The following is a 16,215-nucleotide window of genomic DNA, read 5'->3' as shown; positions in this document are numbered from 1 at the left end:
CATAGAATCAAGAAATGTTGTAAACAATCATTCAAAAGAGCTTTCGGTCTCATCTGACATAAATGCTAAACCAAACATAACATTTTGCATATGGTGATTAATACCAACAAATGGAGCACAAATCAAATTATACTTATTTGTTTTGTAGGTTGTATCAATCGACAATACATCACAAAAAAATTCATAATCAACAGCACATCTATAATCCCTAAAGAAAAAGTTCATCACTCTATCGTCATCATCCAACTGAACATTCCAGTAAAAGTAATTCTCCTTATTCGCCTTATCTATAAAATATTTAATAAGCGCAGTGGCATCTCAATTCTCAACTTTTGTATGTTTTTTCAGTCGACTCATATGATCATATGCATTTTTTCTAATAAAACCTAAATTTTCTATCCCACATGCTTCATGTTCCATAAAAGAAACAACATTGGAGACAGATATTCCAGCATTTACCATGGCTTCTAAAGTCGATTTTTTTGCATGTGATATATTGCGTGCCGATCTTAACAAGTGATTTTGATCGGATGCAAACATTTCATGGTTATGCTCCTCCACAAATCTACTCACCCGCCATTCACTTTCTTTTTCCCTTGTGATCTTTAATTTCGCTTTACAGTTAGTTCTAGTGATCAACTTTTGATAAAATAGAATCATTTTACTAGAATTTCTTTCGTCTTTTGAACCTTCACATGAAAAGATAAATTCTTTGGACTGAAGTTCATTAGTATGAGAAAAACATCATTGGTCACCCTTCCTCACACTAAAACCTTTGGTATGTGCATATTGACAATACAATAAATAAGCTTCTTCAACACTATTCACAACCGTACCCACTAGTAGTTTACTCTTCAAAACATCAACAACCGAATTTTCATTTTGTACCTCGAAGTTTTCAACCACGTGTTGTTCAGTTTGCTCGTCATCTTCTTGATCGTAGTTTCCGTCCAACTCCTCAAGTGAAATTGGCTCGTTATCTTCCATATTCCAACTATGCAATCTGAAAAAAATATAAAAAATAATGAATAATACCAGTTATTTATACAACGAACGATTTCAATAAAACACATTGCAACCACTTCTATAAAATCATCTACTACATCTTCTCAATGCCTTAAATATGCAGTCCCAAAATAAAAATAATTTATTCACTGATTCCAGTCACAGACACTTCTTAGTTTACTTTTATACAAAATATATAGTCAAATTTTGAAGTTTGAGTATTTAAAAAAATATTCACAGCCGACTTTCCTTTTTCTACGCACAAAGAAGCGTAAACAATATACAGTCACAAAGAAGCGTAAACAAAAAAAAATCACTCTGATGGCGAATCGGAATGCCATGAACATTAATCTTTAAAAAAACTCACCTTTAAAAGAAGCTGACGTCGTAACCGGTGGGAGGGAAATGGCGGCGAACAATGGATGCTTTTAGAGGAGACAAACGTTGAGGGAGAAATGTCTGGGAACGAGGAAGAAGTGTCCGTAAAAATTCTCGCACACTCCTTATAGGAATAATCGCACACTCCTTGTAAAAAAAACCCACCTTTAAAAAAAGCTGATGTCCCAATTTTTAATCAATTGAGCAACGTTGGAGGTGTCAACTAATATTTTCCAGGGGACTTCCGTTGAGGAAGAAGTGTCATGGAGGTGTACATTTTGGGTATTAAGGAGGTGAACGGCGGACGAAGAACACAAGAGAAACATAGTAGTCTACAATTCCAAAATAAAAAAATGTACGTGGGAAGTGAAATTTTGAATTATTGGGCCAAACCCTAACCATAGTTATGACTTTTGTAATTTATTTATCTTTTTTGGTTATTTTTTGTTTAAAAATAAAAAGAAAGAAAAATTCCACGTGGCACAATTTGAGTGGATTCAGGCAGTGCCTGTTGATACACAATCGAATTATCCCCCTATTTGCTTTGCCTATGGATAATGGTAATTATTTGTATAATCTTTTTTATATATAATAGTAATGATAATGGTTACAAGGTATGTGATTAAGTCCTGTTAGCATAAGAATAATACTCTAATATTAAAACTAAATATTCATAATTGATTTGAATATGTGAAATCTGAAAAAATATGTGAATTTCATATAATCAAATTAAAATTAGACAACTTAATGTAATGGAAAGATATTATCTTTATACTGGTGTCTACAGCTATCTGACGGACCAACTCATATCGGGTCGGGGCGAGCTAAAAATCTCCAATCCAACCTAAGGTGGGATGTGAGTTAGGCGGGCCGACTCACAAAAAATAAAAATAGTTATAATTATTTAAAATTTTCATAATAAATAAATATTTATAAAAACATCAAAAAAAATTATAATTATTAATTTCATACGTTTACATTTTACATCTAGGACATCCTTTAAATGGGTTGAAAAAATTTAAACTCAACCCATTTAAATTACGTTTCGGGGCGGTCCAACCCAAATTGATGGTTCTACTCATATCTTATTACCAATACACATTGCAGGTAGAGTGATACGAATCTTCTCGGGCATGACGTGCTAAAATCGGAGAGGAGATACAGACAGGTGTGTTGTCTCGATCGTACGAGCTTGATGATGATTAAAGATGAGGAATCAAATGCATTTGAACGCTTGAAGGAGTTCAATTAAGTATTCCATGAAGATGTATCGAGCAACAAAGCATTGAGTGTGAAATGGCCCCGAAAAGCAGTCAGGACTCGCCCCAGCGCGCAAAACAACGCGCCCCAGTTGGTAAAACCAGCCGTCCTAGCTTACAGAAATCCCCGTCCTAGCGCACTGCAATGTAGAATCAAACAAGAAAACCCTAGATTATGAATTTTATTGTATTTTTATATATAAACAACAGTTATAACTTTTAAATGAACAATTTATTGAAGATTGCTGAATTATTGAGAATTTTCTCTGTTTTTAAAGGTTAACTTTGTATACACCTTTATGTTTTTCTCAAATCAAACTTATCAAAGTTCATAACTTTTTGACATTCGTTGATTGTTCTTCACTAGTGTTGTGAACGACGAGTTCTTTGAAAGTTCGTTTGAGATCAGTTGTTATCTTCGTGAATATTTATTGCTAAGTTTTTCGTAGCTTAGAGCTGAATATCACAAACAATTATTTGTTTCAAAAAGATCGGGACAAAACAACGTTCTTTATTTTATCGAATCAAAGGTGTGACTTCGTTTTTTAGCATGTTTGCTTTTCTTGTTTGGATAATCGCATCATAGAGTTTGAGACCTTTTAACTCACGTAAACTCTCTAGTCTATATAGCTCTATATTTTCTTGATAATTTTAGATTTTTTCTCGTTTTTATGACCGATTTATATATACAAATATTTTCTAAATTTCTAACTTTTTATCTTTTACAATAATTTGAAACAAAAATAAAAAATTTAAAAAGTCATAGATTTGAATTTCTTTTAATTTTGATATCTGAAATTTTGAAATTGATTTTGATTTCTTTAATTTATTATGTATATCAATATTCAATTATAGTGAAAAATTATCCAAGATTTTATACCGTTGTTGGATTCTTAAATGGTTAAATTGTCGCGTAACGAAAGTAATAAATAAAAATAAAGACTTCAAGCTATAAATTTTAAAGAAAGAAAATTTACAATGTTAGGTTAGAATTGATAAAATAAATTTTTTTTCTTTTTAACTTTTTTAAAAAAATTCTCTTTATTTTATGACTTATAATCTAGAAATTCTATAAAGTTTAAATTTATAATTATGACATTGTTTTAATAAATTATCATGTTTACTTAGAAAAATCATAAAATTTCATTCTCCATCCACACGAGATGATTCTAGGCAAAAACTTGTGTGAGACGATCTCACGGGTCGTATTTTGTGAGACGGATATCTTATTTGGGTCATCCATGAAAAAGTATTACTTTTTATGATAAGAGTATTACTTTTTATTGTGAATATCGGTAGGGTTGACCCGTCCTACACATAAAGATTCGTGAGACCGTTTCACAAGAGACCTATTTGTGATCCTAACATCATTTTAAATTGTTAAAACAATATATTCAAATACATGGTTCACCTTGACAATCTTATGTATTTTCACCCAATCTCATCAAATTTTTTTTTAAGTAAACCAGCAATCAAATATGCCAAATATTACAAGTTATAAAACTTTTTTTAATAATTTCTAATTAAATAGTCCAAATAATAAAAATAAAATATACAATAAATTTTACGTGATAAGTAATTTATTCCATTGTGATTTAAACTTTTGTAGTGAAACCATATACATTTATTTGCATGCCCATATTTATTTCTATCTATCAATTTTCTATTTTTAATAAAAGCGATACTTTGATTTATGAATTGTTATATCGTATGTTCATTAAGTTTTTCTCCTACCACCTTTTTTTTTTTTTTTAATGTTGTTTACGTAATTTTATTTGTTAACTTAGTGTTACACTTAATTTCCATTGACTAATTCCAAGAAATATTCATTATGTTTTGTTTTGTGTTTTTCATAATCACGTCCATATCCATATATTCAAATTTAATTTATTAACAATAATAAATTATTGATGATTAATAATGATAAAAATAATGAACAATAATGAAACTAAACTAAATTATAATAAAAGAATTTCTCTAGCAGAATGACTGATTGGAAATGGATCGACTTCATTTGGGTACGACTCTGCATGGCTTTTCATATCTTTCATCCTTCGAAGGATTTCACGACCATTTCGTTGCTACGAGGGAATGTATAGTCTCGTGTTTCTCTCGTCCCGAAATTTAACTTTTTTTCGCTATTTTTTTCGGTTTTATTTAACTCGTGGCTGCCTGTGATAAAGAGGTTCATCAAGAAGCTGTGGACACACAGCAGTGGCACTAAACGGTAGCATTCCATCCTACTTGCTACATGTGACTATTTATTTACCTAGCTTTTTAGGTTTTTGGGAGGCGGTTGATGACGAATCGAGTATGATGAGAGGCCAACAAGAGAGACATTGCTCCCTTTCTTTTAATTTTTTCATATGCAATACATGTTATCAATATGTATTTTGGTATTTCTGGGTCTTCTGCTACTCAGCTCAATGTTTCAAAAAAATAGTTTAGACATTCAATGATTTGGAAAAGTCTATGCTGCAATCATATGATATTTACCTGATTTAGTTGTAAATTACCATTGGATTGGGATGGGGCCCCTACCCCTTATTTTGCTGGTGATCCACACCAGGTAGACCAACAGATCAAGAGATTGAACTTGAATTGCGGAACATAGTATGTAACAAATGTTACTTGAAAGATCAACAGATCACAGCCAGAAATAGTATGTAACAAATGTTACTTGGATTAAAGGGATGTTCGATTCAGCTTACTGTTCAAGGCAAATGCACTTTCTTGTACTGTCTGAGAGTTATTGGGCTAGATTAGGAAAGTGTCTTCAGTTGGCCAAAATTAAAATATCATAATTTTTTAAAAATAAAATACGGTATAGAATTATATATATCCTCTGTGAGTCGTGACCAAGCTCCGATCTCCGAACACCTATACACATGAAACAACATACTAGTGAATGGGATGTCGAAAGAGTTTCTCGGCGTAGCTACCCGACGAAGGCTTACGAAAAGAGAAGAAAAACTCAAATGCCAATGGAACAAAAAAAGACTCATAGATTCATGGATGTCTGAGTGAATACATCCTACAATAGTTTGGGTTCTTGAGATGAATGGCTGGAGTGAGAAAAAAAATTAAGTTGTGCCAAAAGACCAAGTTAAATCGTAAATTGAAAAAACAAATCATTTGTCTCTTCACAATATTACTTTGTTTAGTCCAGGAATCCAATGATATTTCTTTTGATCCTTAACTCTTCCTTTTAAACGAACTTTTCAGATTGCATGTTTTGAAGATCTAGGTAGGCGGAAATATACAATATAACGACAAGATTCATAAAGAGAGCTTACAAGACAATGAGAGCCCGAAAAGTGAGAAATTGAAAGCAGGTAGCCTAGAGCATAAAATCGACAGTGCCAACAGAAACGTACTTCTTTACCTAAATTCCAAGTTCCTTCATTCACAGATACTAACAATCATAAGTTACATGATTGATCCTACCTATCCTTCTGAGTTAGGATACATCACAAAAACGAGGGGAGGATAACAGATCCAGAGCCCAGTAATTGAAGCTTGTGTTTTAAAACTGGAGGCACCATAAAAGCACCAAAAGAATCACCAATTCTCTGTATTCTACAAAGCTAGGGTGAGATGCACTATTTAAAACAAATCTAAAGTAGAAGTGCCTACTGCTCCCTCTTCTTCTTGCTAGAGTCGGATGCTCCTTCATCAAGCATGACAAGATCGTCAGTATCATCGATTTCTTCCACTTTTCTTTTAAATTTTGTTTCAATGGTAACGGATGATTTATCTGAAAGAGAATAACCAGATATGTCGGATAGCTTTCTTTTGTTTCCAATTTGTGTTGGGATAATCTGTAATTCATCTTCTTCAGTTCCAAGAAAGGTATCTAAAGGTACAGCGGATGAGCTTGCACCATTGTCAACCGCAGTCTTGTCGTTATATTCTTCTGATGGAGGTTGTGTCCAGCCAGAGAGAATCATCCCATCAGGTTCTTTCTCCTCGTCAAATTCCTCCCTGAAAAATAAATAAATTGTATGTCCAACACTTAAATTTTTTTTTCCAAACTCACATTTAAGCAGCAGGGCAAATGAAGATAAAAAACCATTACCAAACAGAATGTGAAATCATAAACCCAAATAAACTTTGTATAACAAAATGGAGCACCTGATATGGATTATGGATTCACACACTGATTCAGAAATTTCAGAATAAAAGAAACACGAGGGAAAATGGAGAAAGTAGGAAATAAAAGCAGAAATTTGTCTCATTATATGTCCAATCTGAAGGACATAGAGAAGGTATTGATTTTGGATACTGCAATTACGTTAGGAACAATGCAGACCGAACACCCTTTGATTTAGGGGATGCAAGATTTTGTACGTAGATGTTAACCTTTGATAATTCAAAATGAAGGCAGTTGGCAGTCAACAAAAAATGAACTAGTATTGAGCTTATATGAATACTTAAATTTAATTTGCTTTACGAGTCAAAACAATCAGACCCGAGATATGATTAAACCATAGTCAGTTATCTTCCCTGGACTAAAGTAGAACAAGTATGATGTAATGTCAGGCATCTAGAAAGTTGGGAAAGACAATTGCTTTGGGTTGTAGAGAAAAACACGTCGTGAAATACTGAACAGGAGGCTGTATCATGAAACAAACCTATGCTCGACGTTTATGCTACATTTAAGCTCTTGCTGTAGATCCTCAACTGTCAGCGTTGTTCCACCAGTGACTGGAGAAGGAAGTTTAGCCAGTACCTAGAGAAGATGCACAAGCTAAGTGTAACACCATCATTGCAAAAAAAAAAGGGGGGGATCAAATCGAAAATAATAAAATTATATACATATATTTTGAAGCTACTTTCATATATATACATGTGTGTGTGTGTGTGTGAAAGTTGAGGCGATCTACCTTTTCAAGGTTAGCTGCGTAATTAGCAACCTCGTCTTCCTCGAGATCTTCACCAACCTCATACAGAAGCAATGAACCATGCATTATCAAAGGCAAATTCATGCCAAGCTTTGCTTTCACAATCTTGTCAACTATGTCCCTCAACTTTGATCGATGTGTATTTACCACAAGAGTCAAAGGTGTCTAATTGCAAAGATATATAGTGGGATTAGAATGAAATTGTCAAACGTGAATCTACTCTCTCTAGTCAAAGACTCAAAATAAAACAAAATTCCACGCAACACTGACAAATTTGAGGGGAGAAAGAAAGCGCCGACAAACCTTGGAACAGACATAGCACGACTTGTTTGGCTCAAAAGGCTCAACTGGCATAAGAAGCATTTTTCTTGAAGGATGTTCAAGACAATAAGTCATCCTACACACATAAGATCCTATTAGAACCTAAAACAAAATTAATACAATAAAGTATAAGTGTCATGATTTTATTAAGAAAAGAAAGCTAATTAAAGTCAATCTCATTTCAACCACATAGTTCCTCAGAAGATTCCTACTGTTATCAAAATGGCAGTGAGTATTGTCAGGGAATTATACCCCTGAAATCCGGAACAAAAGGAAAAAAAAGAAAGGAGAAAATGCAGAGCTGCCTGGCATGAGAATATTGTGCATTGCCAACCAGCATCCGCAATGCAAAAAGCCTTAAATATGACTGATTAGGCAATACATGAAGCACGTGGTGACAGAATAAATATAACCCACCTGTAGCTTTTAGTATCATTTTGCAACACCTTAACAGCCTCAATCACAATCAACCCAGCAATGATGGCATTTGTTGTGGCAACAGCATGCACAATATTGCCAGCAATACCTTTAGCCTCAAAGAGGCTATGCAACGGGATGCCAAATGAAGAAGCTCTGATATTTGCAGCAGCAGTAACAAATTCTACTGCTAATTGATCGTCTTTATCGAAAATCATGTTACCAATCTCCTGAAGAGATGAAATGTTTTGACATGCCGAAAATGAAGAAAATGCATAAACAGATATAATCACATAAATTTTTACTTGTCTCAAACCTTTTCTCGCTTTGCAAAGAATAATCTTAGAGCCTCCAAAAAAACTTTCGAGCTTTCCTTTAAGCTCCAAAGATCTTGTGGATTTTTCAGACCTAGAGACGCCATTGCAGATACTGATGAAGTATCTTCGAGATCAGCATTCTTCGCCAGATTTCCATTCTGACCAATCAGTTCAGCTGGTATAACGTCTTTGCTATAAATAGGCCTTGGCCTGTTACGATTTTTCCATGTCTCTTCATTGGATAGAGCTACCTCAATGTTATAGCCAAAAACATGATCATATATTCTCCTTGCATATTTTTCAACATTCTCACCCACTTTGCGCTCAAAAACATCTTCTATTTGTTCTGACGAAACGGAGGCATCACTTGAACGAACATTCAAATCATTTTCTCGATTTTTATCCCCAAATAACTTAGCAAAAAGCAGTTCTTTTGCCCAAACAATGCAATGAACAAACTGCAATAGTAGCAGTCAGTATCATAGCAAAATACTTGTAACATATGAAATGTGAAAGACCATAAGGAACAATTCAAGGGATTCTTTCAAATAATTACAATCATATGGTATTATGGTATAATCAAAATTATAAGAGTTCTCAAGTCGACACAGTGTCATATAATATGCAGAGTATATGTAACAATTGTAGGTCTTTAATTTTGAAAATAAAAACAAGGTAATAACATGGGTACAGAAGAAGCACAAATCAGCTCACACAGATTTTCACTATCCACGTTCAACTATGAACCATCGACTCAATAACCCGATCCTATATCTTCATCTACTTGGTAAGTAACTAAATTATGAATACCAAGTACTCACACATGCAAACATAAGCACAAATACAGTTACCATAAGCATGTTTAAATTCAACCCAGCTCAACTCACAAGAAAAGAGGATATATTTACATTCAGGTGCCGATACCTTTGATGGAGTGCTTGTGATAGTACAAACAGGGTAAGTTTTAGGAGCTGGCTTGGCCTGGCATTCATAACACTCCGTTCTACCCTTTACGTGAACAGTAACCTGCTTCCACAAATAAAAAAAATGAGGAAGATAATAAGAAACATGAATTAATAATAAAAATATATGGCAACTGACACGAAAAAAAGTCACCACCTGTCCAAGAAATCCAGTGGTTCCACTTTCAATCAATGGAACAGAAGCGGCCAAGCAAAGGCGGTTCACATGCCGCCGGGCATCTAAATTATCGAGCCCGTTCAAAACAACATTGAATCGCCTGAAGAAATCAACATTGAAATCAGGATCCTTTACATTTGCATGGTACGATGTGATGTTGATCTGAGGCCTAAATTTTAAGACAGCATCACGAGCAACCTGGTTTAACATTTAGCCAAACAATATGAGGAAAGAGGGCTTGGTAAAAAAGCAGGCATCTTGAAAGAGACTACATCTGACACTCACTTTAGCTTTTGATTGCCCAACATGTGATTGTCGAAACAAGAATTGTCTGTTAAGGTTGCTCACTTCAATTGTATCCATGTCAATCTGCATCAAGGTGAAGTAAATCATTCTAGATGGCCATCAAAACTTTAATACTATATTTGGCGGCATAAAATCAAAGCACCATAAAGTTGCAACAACTGAAACAATGCACAGCAGCACAGACAAACTAAAACCAAATTCAAAACAAAAACCATTTCAAATTCAGAACTCCAAAGTCCAACCCCATAATTTAAAGTCCCAAAGCAGCTTAAACAACTTGTGAACTCACTCATCAAACGTTGCCACAGTAGCTGAAGTAAAAACCCACGAAACAAACACTACACAGTGCAAGTTACAAGCAAAACCAACAAGTAATTCCCCCAGATGGGCATATCTAAAACCCTAGTGGTACAAGAAGAGCTCGAAATCACCAATTAATTAAAATACTTGAACGACGAAATAAGGACAGGCAGACAAAGTACACTCACGATATGAATATCTTCGAACCCGGAGAGCGCCAGGGTTTTGAGAAGCTCACACCCTATGCCGCCGGCTCCCACCATAAGCACCTTAGCGCCCTGAACACACCACAAAATCGCCGCAATTCACCCATTAGACAAAATATAACTGGTCATTCGCATAATCCGGTACAGAATCTACCTTGATTGCAGATAAATGTTGCAGTTCCGCAGCCATTTGCAGAGAGAGTGCGTCCGCAAAGTCAGCAGTTGAAGAGTCTTTGGCTTCAAATTTATTAATGCGCTGCGAATCTATTCATTTAAACAGAAAAACTCACATTTTAGTCCTCTCATTTATTAAATTTGTAGATTTAGTTCACAACTTTAGCGTCCTATAATATAATTTCACCGTCATTATTATTACAATTTTATACTATTAAAAAATTAAATGGAGATATGTAGATTAAGGGCTTCTTGTTTATAATTAAATGATTAGAAATTTGATTGATAGTTGAATGATAGGGGAGAATGTGTAATATACTATGATAATTATATATTATTTATAGATAGTTTGATATATTGTTTATCCATCGTGTACATCTTCGTACCACAACGAGATGACATTCACTTATTGGATTATTTTAAACATATTCAAATTATACATCCAATAGATGAGTGTCATCTAATTGGTGGACACGAAAATGGACATTGTGGGTAGACAGTATATCAAAACTGTATTTAAAAACCCTTGAGGTGTAAAAGTTTTTCGATTTTGCAACTGCAAACCTGTTGAAAACCCTAATCTGTCGGTAATCTCGTGAAATTTTTTTTCGATTACATGAGAATCGGCTATCTAGTTGAAAACCAAGCAACACCGACCAGCATGTACACCCGATGGTGATTGAGAACTACTTTACAACTCGATCTACAATCGACCCTTCCTTCCATACATTTTTTTCGGATTCACTAAAAAAAAAGGGGATCAATTAATGTTTTTGTTAGGGTGAACGATAATTTTGCAAATCTAGTACACAATCCATGGTACTTTCATTCATATGAATAAATCAGATCCATGGGGTTGAGGTGGGATTTGTTTTTATTTACTTGAACAAAGTTTTTACACNAAAAAAAAAAAAAAAAAAAAAAAAAAAAAAAAAAAAAAAAACCAGACAACTTCTAACTAATTTCGATGTCATGGTCGATTAGTTTTTTAAATACGCAAAATCATTCATTTACTGCAAGAATTATCTTACATAAAGATGATCCACAAAATAATGAAAATATGGTATTTTTAAAATGTCATTTATATCCATACTACATATTACTCTAACTCATGATACTTTCTAAAAAAAAAAATAGACAATTTTATAACAAATCATCTCCTTATGTTTTTAGTGTTAATATCAGTTCTCAACAGTTTATTACATATATTTTAATTTATTTAACTCAATAAAATATTATATATTAAGAATTTGTAAGAGTAAAAAATTAAATTCTATAATGATCACTAGTTTAGTTTGTGTTTGCATTAAAAAAATATTTTTAACTTTATCGGCATTTAATTAAAATCTATTCTCCATGTAAAGTAAAGTGAAGTGAAGAGATCTTCATGGTTAGGCGTTTTNGTTACGTTTTAATTTTTTTTACAAAATTAATTAATAACTAAAATCGCAACCAATAATAATTGACTCTCTATTTCTGACCCAGCTTGCCCAATAAGCTTGTGAACCAAATTGCTTGGCATGCACACAAAGTTGCGCAATAAACTCGCTTATGTAGTAGATAGACTTGCCTATGGTTGGTTTTTAAATGACCATGATATCGCAGTCGCTCATGAACTAAGCAGAAACACTATCTTGAAGTATTCTTTCTATCTTTTCAAATCTCACCAAAAGTGCTCTTTTTATCTTTTAAATCTCTGACATAATCACTATTCGTGATAAACAATAAGTTCATCAGCTCCTCCTTTTTTATAGAATATTTCAAACTCAATTGTCATTTTCATATATCTCAGCACTCATTTTTCCAATTGTAAACGAAGATCAATAGGAGTTATATAAATCTGCTAATAAGACTCACCATAGACATCATACTTGGTCATAGAGTTGTAAGGTACATTAGACTACCCAATATTTGTTTAAAGTAAGTTTTATCAGCCTTAACTCCACCGTCACGAGGCGTCATCCTTCACTAGCTTGCAACATGAGACGATAAGATTATGGATACATTTACTTTTAGAGTGGGTCTCATGTGAGACCGTCTCACGGATCTTAATCTGTGAGACGGGTCAATCCTACCCATATTCACAATAAAAAATAATACTCTTAGCATAAAAAGTAATACTTTTTCATGAATGACCCAAATAAGAGATCTGTCTCACAAATACGACACGTAAGACCGTCTCACACAAGTTTTTGCCTTACTTTTATCCATTCCAAATCTTTTCGACACCTCCAATGTATATTTTTTTGACTGACAAAAATATCATTTGATCTTTGCAAGACCTCAAGTCCAAGAAAATACCTTACGGCTTATTTTATACCAAGATATGTCATATCGAACTCATTCTTCATGGAATTTTTTTTAACTTTATAAGCATTATCTCATCATTCTCAGTAAAATGATATCATCTACATACAAACTTATTATTAATTTTTTTTTACTTTCTTTCTTGTTTTGACAAATAATATATGTTCATAGTCACATTTTTGAAAATTTTCCTACATAAAATAAAATTCTACCTGACTATACCATACATGTGGTGCTTGCTTAAACCCATAAATTGTATTCTTTAATTTATAAGCCTCGTGCTCATTTCCTGTTTGCACATACCCACAAGGTTGTTCGGCCAAAACCTTTTTGTTTAACTTACCATATAAAAATGCAAGTTTCACATCTAGTTGGTTGATAGCCATGGAACCTCCTGTGTTGCAAGTTCTACGACCAGACAAATCGTGCAAACACTTATCTATAAACTACCCCCTATTCTTGAGAATATCCTTTTCACTACAAGTCTAGCTAGGGACGGACGCCTGAATAAGAGTGTTTAATGTAATAAATTAAATATTATAACCAAAAAAATGTGATGAATTTTATATAGGTAATAAAAAAAATAGTGGCTCAGTAAAAAACTTGGGAGTTGGGTTGAGCTTCCAACTTGCTTTGCTCTCTTAGGCAACTCTATCAACTACAAGTGCCATTTTTTTTTAAAATTGCTTCTATTTCCTTATCCATGGCCTTTCTCCATTTATCACTCTTCATCGCATCTTCAAAGTGAATAGGATCGATAGTTGCAAACATGGCCAACTAAGCTGAAAAAGGGAAATAAATCATTTGAGCACAGGAGAATAGCTAAGGATGATAAGAAATTATTCATAAAGAAACATGAAGTTCTCCTAGCTGAGGAAAACAAATCCATATGGGCAGAAACTGACAGCGATGAATCAGAATTTGAGAGTTCGAGCATCTCCAGCGATGACGAGGAAGTGAAATGTCTGATGGCTAATGATACAGAACTGGAATCAACCAGTGAACAAGTATTCGATTTAAGTTCAATTGACTTTACATGTGAAGAACTTATTTCTATATTACATGACATAGTCAACGAGTATCACAAGCTTGCTCAAGCATTTGAGAAGGTCAAAGCAAAGGACTCTGATCTCAAAGACAATAAAACTGAAACTGATGAATCAGTTGAACTGTTGAGTCTTAAACGTGAGATTGATGAGTTGAATGCTGAAAGAAGCAAGAATCAATCTATGATTCAGCAGTTAACGCTTGAGAATTCAAAACAAACTGAGCTTATTCGGGTATGGAATAAATCATCAGTTGCACTAGCTGAAATGCAAGATATGCAAAATCAGTTGCCGATAAAACTGGTTTAGACTTTAGCAGCCAAGATGAACCTTCTACCAGTGATACAAAGTTAGAACTGAAAATGTGCAAATGGAAATATATTCACTTTGTCAAAACAATTATGATGCAAGAACAACATGAGCTGAGTAAACCAGTTGAACAGCCGATTGAAAATAAAAACACGGCTAAAAGATATGAAATTGGTTATAGCCCTAAGAGTTCAACTGATTTGCGAAGCTGGTCACCTAAAAGGTTCAGCAATAAACACAGGAACTCTTCGAATGGTTATTCCAATTACTATAACTGTAAACCAGTTCAGAAAAGATATCGGCTGAACAACCAGTTGAACAAGGCTAAAGCACATATTATTTCATCTGCACACAACACACCAAGCACACACAAGCCGGGAAAAATCATTTGGAACATAGCAACTGGAAAGTCAGTTAGACTGATCCAAGTGTGGGTTCCTAAAGGACTAATCAGTTTAGGACCCAAATAGATGTGGGTCCCAAAATTATTTATTGTGTGTGATTGCAGGTGACAGGTACATCAGCCAAAGAATCAACTTGGTATCTGGACAGTGGTTGCTCGCGACATATGACAGGGGATGCTAAGCTGCTATCCCAACTGATCAAATGCACTTGTACAAACATCAGTCTTGGGGACAACTCTAAAGGTATAACTTCGGGTAAAGATAAGTTTATCCATGATAACATTATTATTAAAGATGTCTTACTAGTTGATAATTTGAAGTATAACTTGATTAGCATCAGTCAATTATGCGACAACAATTTTTAAGTTCAGTTCAACAAACACACGTGCACAGTTAAGAACTCAACTGATGAAATAATAATAACTGGACATAGATGTGGTAACATTTATAAAGTGAGTTGGACAAATCAACCTAATGCACCAGTATAATTTGTAGTTTCAAAATCTTCTAAAAACTGGATGTGATATAAAAGATTGAACCACTTAAATTTTAAGTTCATTCTGATCTTGTAACTGATCTGCCTAAGATCGATTTTTCAACAAATAAAATTTGTTCAGCATGTCAGTTTGGTAAACAAGTAAGATCTTCATTTAAAAACAATGGTAGTAAATCTTCCTCCAGATGCTTAGAACTGTTACATATGGATCTATTTGGTCTTATACCAGTCATGAGTTTAGGGAGAATGAAATACACCTTGGTAGTCGTTGATGATTTTTCAAGATTTACTTGGGTTATCTTTCTTAAATCAAAAGACCAAACTGTTGCTTTTCAAAATATTATTAAATGAAAAATCAGTTGGAATTGACAGAATAAGGTCTGATCGAGGGACTTAATTTGTCAATCAAAATCTTTCTCAATTTTTAGAAAATACCGGAATTAAGCATGAGTTCTCAGCTACTAGAACACCTCAGCAAAATGGTGTAGCTGAGAGAAGAAATCTTACGCTTAAAGGAACAGCTAGAACAATGTTTGCTGATTCTGGTATATCTCAAAGATTTTAGGCAGAAGCAATAAACACTGCGTGTTACACTCAGTACATATCAATGATTAATAAAAATCATTTAAAAACACCTTATGAGATCTGGCACGGACATAAAAAGTGTGGTATCCTATTTCAGGATATTCGGCTGCAAATGTTATATTCACGATAATGGCAAAAATCATTTGAAAACATTTGATGCAAAATCTGTAGAGGGAATATTTCTGGGTTACTCATCAGTTAGTAAAGCCTACAGAGTTTTTAATAAATGTATTTTAAATGTATAAGAATCAATTCATATCATATTTGATGAATCAGGACTAACTGACAAGCCAACTGATCCAGTTGAGCTAACCGATCGCTTTTCAGATATAAATTTGGAG

At 33.8% G+C, this 16,215-nt stretch overlaps 1 protein-coding gene across 1 annotated transcript; it reads right to left on the bottom strand.

Moving 5' to 3' along the window:
• Positions 1-5,902: 5,902 nt before the first annotated feature.
• LOC140973617 (SUMO-activating enzyme subunit 2-like) lies at positions 5,903-10,839 on the bottom strand. Its single transcript, XM_073436568.1, has 11 exons — positions 10,708-10,839; positions 10,536-10,625; positions 10,027-10,110; positions 9,721-9,939; positions 9,526-9,627; positions 8,601-9,059; positions 8,285-8,514; positions 7,850-7,943; positions 7,529-7,711; positions 7,277-7,374; positions 5,903-6,626 (listed from the first exon to the last, which is right to left on the bottom strand). The coding sequence occupies exons 1-11, from the start codon at positions 10,741-10,743 to the stop codon at positions 6,275-6,277; spliced, it is 1,947 nt and encodes a 648-aa protein (XP_073292669.1). The 5' UTR covers positions 10,744-10,839; the 3' UTR covers positions 5,903-6,274.
• Between the last annotated feature and the right edge of the window lie 5,376 nt (positions 10,840-16,215).

The sequence above is a fragment of the Primulina huaijiensis genome, chromosome 3, assembly GCF_012295235.1.
Source record: "Primulina huaijiensis isolate GDHJ02 chromosome 3, ASM1229523v2, whole genome shotgun sequence".
Lineage (NCBI taxonomy): Eukaryota > Viridiplantae > Streptophyta > Magnoliopsida > Lamiales > Gesneriaceae > Primulina > Primulina huaijiensis.
Note: the sequence above shows the minus strand (reverse complement) of the source record. Positions and strands in the feature narration are given on the sequence as shown.

What these genes read in the sequence shown, in the direction of transcription:
- LOC140973617 (XM_073436568.1), bottom strand. Translation starts at nt 10,743, where the DNA reads ATGGCTGCGGAACTGCAACATTTATCTGCAATCAAG. An exon ending in GGTTCGAAGATATTCATATC is followed by an intron (nt 10,111 to 10,535) that starts GTGAGTGTACTT and finishes ACCTTGATGCAG; the next exon opens with ATTGACATGGATACAATTGA. An exon ending in TTGGGCAATCAAAAGCTAAA is followed by an intron (nt 9,940 to 10,026) that starts GTGAGTGTCAGA and finishes ATGTTAAACCAG; the next exon opens with GTTGCTCGTGATGCTGTCTT.